The sequence below is a fragment of the Vicia villosa genome, linkage group LG6 (assembly GCF_029867415.1).
Source record: "Vicia villosa cultivar HV-30 ecotype Madison, WI linkage group LG6, Vvil1.0, whole genome shotgun sequence".
Lineage (NCBI taxonomy): Eukaryota > Viridiplantae > Streptophyta > Magnoliopsida > Fabales > Fabaceae > Vicia > Vicia villosa.
In genome coordinates, this window is record NC_081185.1 from 67,677,771 (window position 1) to 67,685,125 (window position 7,355).

At 34.0% G+C, this 7,355-nt stretch overlaps 1 protein-coding gene across 1 annotated transcript; it reads right to left on the bottom strand.

The window, feature by feature from the left end:
• Positions 1 to 1,199: 1,199 nt before the first annotated feature.
• LOC131613811 (uncharacterized) lies at positions 1,200 to 2,069 on the bottom strand. The gene has a single exon (XM_058885452.1). The coding sequence runs from the start codon at positions 2,067 to 2,069 to the stop codon at positions 1,200 to 1,202; it is 870 nt and encodes a 289-aa protein (XP_058741435.1).
• Between the last annotated feature and the right edge of the window lie 5,286 nt (positions 2,070 to 7,355).

A 7,355-nucleotide genomic window follows, 5' to 3' on the forward strand; every position in this document is an offset into this window, starting at 1 on the left:
TGCCTGCTTCCTTTAATTACGATCAAATAGTCAAGTCTCTCGATTTCGAGGATACCTAAAGCAAAACAAATGTTGCCCTCAGTTCATTCATCATCAATTTTGTCCTTCGATGTTGCCTCGGTAACTGATGATTTGTTCCATTGCTAAGGTATCCTCGCCTGTTGCCTAAAGATTAAATGACTATTACACCCTTTCCTTAGACTACCTGCCCTCTTTATGGCAGGGTCAGTCTTATGACGAACGATAACTCCGATGACCCTTTAAATCCAATAAAATGACTTCCTACCCTCCTATGGTATGGATAGCCCTGAAAAGCTAAAAGAACATTTTTTCAAAACTTAAGGTAGTTGCTACTAATTGTTTGCTCTGGTTTAAATTCAAACTTTCCTCTTTCAAAAAACCTTCAAAAAGGCTACGCTTATTTTACAAGCTAAAGTCCTTATTCAAATTCTTTTTCCACACTTCAAACATTTTTGAAAACAAAGTGAGCTAAGCAATTAAGAGCCTATGGATAACCATGGATACAAAGGGTGCTCATACCTTCCCTTCGTATAACTTACCCCCGAACTCAAAATCTTTTTAAGGTCTTTTCCTGTTATTTTAGTCGGTGGCGACTCTTGCTTAACCGCGACATTTTTAAAAAGTCAGTTATCCCACCGTATTACAGCTACCTTCAGGTTAGTTCATTAAACTTATGCTTCAATTTCATTTACTTTTCTCGTTAAAAATGGTTTCTCATTTTTTTCATTTGGTGAATGTTCAATGTAATGCTGTTAGGGTCATAGTGTTTATTATTTTTGACTTATAGGAAAAGTAAGTGAAGAAAACCTTCTTAACAAAGTGCATACTTTTGCTATGGTACATATGTCTGCGTTGCTATGAAAAAAATAAAAAAAAGTATGAAACTATTGTGTAAATTCTTATTTATCTCCCATTTATAAATTTATATTTTAATCTCTAGTTTCACCTTCTCATTTGAGTGTAGGTAAATAGACAAGTAATTAAGACAACTAACTTATTTAGACATGTAATGTACCCATACATTAAATAACAAGTTATTTGTGGAAGGTGATAATTTATAAACTCAAAAATCATGTCAAAAAAGATTTTAGTCTTACCAAACAATTATTAAATTGATAGTTACAAATAAAATTCTAATCTATTTTCCTAATAATAACAAAACAGAATTCTAATTCAGATCATCTCGCACGAACAGTAACAGCTCTTCCCCGTTTAGTCTCCATAACCACGTCGTCAAAACCCAACAACCTACAACTAACGCCGTTTACTGCCGTTACCTTAACCGGTTTTCCATGAACCGGATTATCGGTTCGTCTGGATGACGCGAACCACTTATTCTTCATGAACCGGGTTTTTCTCCACGGCGGAATCGAAAGCTCTCTACTCATAAAACACCTCTTCGCCGCATCACACAAAATCGTAATAAACCGTCTCAGCTCCGTCTCTCCTCCGACAAAAACGCCAGGAACGGAGCTCAACACCTCCGAGAACCGCTGCGTCGGCCTAACAATCTCAAATTGAGCGCGAAATTCCAGGTCCACGAAATACCGCCGCGTGATGAATCCTGTTTGAACCACGTCGATGAACTCATAACTACCCGCGGTTATAGCGCCGTCGTAAGCGTTCCACGTGGTAACACAAACCGCTGCGTCGTGTCCTTTCTCTCTGAGAAACGCCGCCACGGTTTTCCTGAAATTAGAAAGGTTTCGCTCTTTTGAAAACGCGATGAGATCAATAGCTTCCGAAACGTGTTCGAGAAGCTTGATCCTGTAATGATCCGCATTGTTTGAGAACACATCGTTTAACCTCTTCAGTAACAACGAGTCGTTGTTTGAGTCGACTCGGTCTGCTTCAAACTCGTTAGTTACCGAGTTCTCTTTGTTGTTGGTGTGTTCTTCGAGAAAGCCATGCACGAGAGCAGAGAGGGAGATTGGGTCGTTGTCATCGGAATAAACAGTTTGATTGCGGTGATCCAAGGCGATAAGTCGAGCTCTGGCTTCTTCGTCGAAGAAGCCAGAAACTCCTTTGTGTCCAGAGAAAACTGCCATGGATTTTTTAGGTGAATTTGAGAAGTGAAATAATATATGAAAAAATGGTGAGAAGAATGGATGATATATTAGGCTGAATTACGTGAGAGAGAATGATGGTGGCGGTTATGAAGTGGGGAAAATGGAATAGTGGGAATTTTTGGTGGAGAATATTCGTGGAAAAGTGGTCAGTGGTTTTATAATTTTCTCTTGCATGTTATTTTTATCATAATCTGTTATGAAGATAGATACTTGGCATATCCGGGACAAAATGGATAAGCGCTTTACTTATCCCGGTCGGGTTTTAGCATTAGCATCAGCATAGAGAGGGAATATGTTAAAATTTGAAATTAATACTTTTTTTAAAAAATGTGTGTAATAGTATTTCTTTTATAAAAGGAAATCATGCAAATTAATTTTTATTATTAATTTAGTCTTTATTTAAGTGTAATTTGTTCTTGAATTTTAAGAAAAATATAATTTACTTTATATTTGTATCTGGCTTAAAAAGGTGTAATATTTCGACAATTCTGAGATAATTTTATAGAAGATATGGAAGGGATTAAAGCTTTGATTTTCAATCATTTCAAATATGTTTTAAGAATCAAATTATAGAAGGTCTAGATTAGAAGGAGTGGTTTTTAATAGATTGTTTGTACTTTGTAGTAAACAGAGCATCACTTGAAGAACCAGGGCCGGTCCTTTAAATATGGGTGCTTTGGGCGAATCAAAAGAGTGATGTCCCTATAATTTTTTTAAACAATAAATACATAAAGATAAAAGAAATAATTGGAAAAAAAAATACATTTTTATTTGACATTGTGCAAAAAGAATACAAGTATGGATCTTTGAATCAATGTTTATACTACATCAAAACATAAACTACTATAAAGAGACTTATTCTTCTTCTTCTTCTCTATATTTTTTCAAATACTTTTTCAAACTTTTTACTAGTTTTATAGACACATCAATATACATGTCTTTTTTTGCAAACTTTTTCTAATTTCATTAACAACAGTTAACAATTCAAACCAAATAATCATAGCTACTAAAAATTCAAAGTTTCCAATTCCATGAGTTGCTAAAGATTTAGCTTCAGTCTTAATTTTGGGATCATTATCTTGTACAATTAGTTGAAGTAGTGCTTTTTGAGATTTAATTGCATATACAATATTCACATGACTTTCCCAACGTGTTTGTGACAATGACTTAATAGTTTAACCTTTCGCATTGTCTCTAAGAATTTTCCAACGTTTTGTCGAATGAAAAAATACAGTATAAATATGTTGTAAAACTCAAAAAAAAAATCTTTAGCTTTAGTACAAGAATTTGCAATATCACAAAGTGTCAAGTTAAGGCTATGACAACCACATGTTATGTATAATGCTCTAGGGTTAACATCTAATAATTTTCTTTGTACACCTTGATATTTACCTTTCATGTTTGATCCATTATCATATCCTTGTCCTCTCACATTATTAATATCTAGACCAAGAGTTTTCAATACATTTTGTAATTCTTCAAACAATCCTTGACCTGTTGTGTCATAGACTTTCAAAAATTCTACAGAAAACTCTTCAATTTTTATTGGACTTGTAGAAACATCCACAAAACTTATAATGGGAGTCATTTGTTCTTGATGACTTATATCATGAGTACAATCAAGAATCACACAAGAATATTTTGCTTCTTTGGTTTTTTTTACTATTGCACTTTTGACTTCATTACCTAACTTGTTAATCAATTCATTTTGAATCTTATGACTAAGATATTGATAATTAATTTCATTATTCTTAATACTTTCAAAATGTTTTAGCATGACAGGATTCCATTTAGCAATTATTTTAACAAGAGAAATAAAGTTTCCATTTTTTCCATATTAATCCTCTCATTTTTTTAACGAAATGCTAAATTTTGCTCAGCTAGATATCTAGTAACAAAAACTATCGTAAGTAAGATTATATATAATATAAAATATTCTCTATATCATTATTTTAATTCTTTGTATCACACAAAAAATTCGAGCAAGTACTTTTATAATAGAAAATTCTCTTTTAATATATATATATATATATATATATATATATATATATATATATATATATATGGGAAAAAATATTTTTTGGTGACCCTAAAATTATGGGGCCCTGGGCTCCCGCCCCGCGAGCCCGTGCTCAGGGCCACCCCTGTGAAGAACCTTTCTTAATTAAGGATTATTAAGGATGTCAAAGAGGTTATATGGGCTTCAGCGACAAACAAGAGTTTGGGTTCAGACAATTTTACCAAGGAGTTTTTCAAAGCTGCTTGAGAAATGATCAAAGATGGTCTATTTGCTTGTATTAATGAGCTTTTATTTGCGGGTTTTTAACTGAAGGCTTTCTCAGCTTCTCTCCTTGTTTTGATTTCGAAGAAATTCAATCCCCAAGAGTTGAGTGATTACTGACCGATTAGTCTTATTGGTAGCTTATATAGAATTATATCTAAGTTGCTTGCAGGAAGGATGAGTAGGGTTAATGATGGTCTCATATCAAGCAATCAATCGACTTTCATTCCCAAGCAAACTATGATGGATGGAGTGTTAGTTCTCAACGAAGTGGCGGGTCATGCTCGGAGAAATAAGAAAAGCCTTTTTTATTCAAAGTTGATTTTAAAAAGGCATTTGACTCAGTAGCTTGGGATTATTTGTTCTTTGTGCTTGAGAAGATGAACTTCGGTAGCAAGTGGATTAAGTGGATTCAATGGTGCATATGTTCAACTTCTTTGTCTGTGTTGGTAAATGGGTGTCCAACACATGAATTTAAAACGGAAATAGGCCTGCAACAGAAGGATCCCCTTTCTCCTTTGCTCATTATTATTGTTATCGAAGGGTTAGCCGGTCTTTTAAAGAATGATAATTTTGCCTCTATGTTTCATCCTTTCAATCTGGCCGAAGACCTTCAATTTAGTTTGCTTCAATTTGTGGATGATACGGTAATTATGGGTGATGCAAATTGGGACAAAATTATAGTCCTGGATGATAGCTTTTATTTTCTGTTGATTATAATTATCTTAGAATTAACATTAATAAATTCTTTTGTAACACACAGTTATTTCTTTTTTTCCCTTCTAATTATTTCTGAAACGGAGGAATTATAGTCCTGATTTAAATTCCAAATCTCTAATTGGGCTTGGGGGTGTCACACAAGTAAAGTCTAGTTAATCATCCTAGGACATCAAAAACGAGAAGCAAAGTTCGATTAATTGAGAATGCTAGTAGTTGAGATAAGTCAGCCCAAAACCTTCAAATGGTATTCAACCACAATGAACGGTTGGGCTGTTAAAAAAAAAACAATGCACTGAACCGAATTGTCAAACTAAACCGAATTGAAGTTAAAATAATCGAGCCATTAAATTTGGTTAGTAAACCGAACTATTATTTTACTAACGATTTTAGAACCGAACCAAATGGAAAATAACCAAAGTTAACCAAAACCAAACCATTATTTTTAAAGTCTAAATTTCTAAAACTTGCCTAGTGTATAGCCTCAATGTATTCTGAATAACCTTAATCTATTGGCGGTATTGAAATGGGATTGATGCACACTTATACTTTTGATATATAACAATAATGTATGTTTATAATTTACTTGAATTATAGTTTATTATTTCCCACCAAATAAACTATATCAATAAGTCATTATAAGTTATAGCAGTAACTCATTTTATATATATATATATATATATATATATATATATATATATATATATATATATATATATATATATATATATATATATATATATATATATATATATATATATATATATATATATATATATATATATATATATATATTTTAACACCAGATAATCTTATTTATTTATTCAGGATAACAAATAGATCAATTAGCCATATATTTCACAGAAAATAAAAATTGGAGAAAATTGTTCAAATTGAACAGAACCTATTGTGTATGCATGTAAGATAATCTTATTTATTTATTCAGGATAGCAAATAGATCAATTAACCATATATTCCACATAATATAAAAATTGGAGAAAATTGTTCAAATAGAACAGAACCTTTATGCATGTAAGATTCTATTGAGTTAAGGCTATGTACAATGGTTTGTATATTTAACACCCTTTTTTTTACTTTTTATTCTCTATATCATCTTCTCTTTCTTACACATAATAATTCAACACTCATTTAATTTTTACTCACTACAATGGTTTTGTTTAATAAAATTCAACACCCAATCCCACCATTTTAAACAATCACAACAACCAATAAAATTTTGCAAAGTAATATATGTGGGCCCACACTTTCTCATTCAACATGTTGAATGTTATCAACACATATTAAGACCATTTACAATGGGGTGTTGAAAAAATTATTCAATAGTTGAATAGGTGCAATGAGGTGTTGAATAAAGAGTTGAAAGTGATGTGGATTAATATGTGTTGAAAACATTCAACATGTTGAATGAGAAAGTGTGGGCCCACATATATTACTTTGCAAAATTTTATTGGTTGTTGTGATTGTTTAAAATGGTGGGATTGGGTGTTGAATTTTATTAAACAAAACCATTGTAGTGAGTAAAAATTAAATGAGTGTTAAATTATTATGTGAAAGAAAGATATGATGATGTGAAGTGTAAAAAGTGAAAAAGTAGGGTGTTGAATTTAGAAACTGTTCTGGACTGGGCCGAGACTTGGCCCAATCCACTTTCGGCCCATTTAGCCTTAGAGGTCCAATCCACCCTAAGCTGTTGATCGACGATGCTCCATGCTCGTCCCGTTCATGCTCGGCACCACGCTCTCCGCGAGCTGACTGATGCTCGGCATGAGGGCTTCCCACGAGCACCTTCCCCGCCGAGGACCCTGCTCCGCACAGGGCTCCTTCATATTCAACCCTCCGAATAATTCGGATTCCACGTGACTCCTAAAAGACCGCGTCTCCCTTGAACTTCGGAGCGGTTAACCAGGACAGAGGGCACTCACGCACCTCCGATATTTCCGCTCAGGAAACCTGGCAGTCTCCTAGTTGGGCTTGGAAATCCAACCCAATAAGCGAGATCATGGCCCAGCGCTGGGGGCTATAAATACTCTCTTTGACTAGAGGGTCAGGTATTCACTTCTTTTCTAACCTTTAGCCCGTACTTGCACTCCTTTGCTCGTCTACTCACTTTGGCATCGGAGTACCTTGAAGGTACACCCCCTCCTCATTCCTAGAAGATCCAGTCCGAGCAGCTAGCGACGATTCTTCTGATCAGATACGATTAGTGGCGCCATCTGTGGGAATCTTGCTTCCCCTTCTTTAACAAA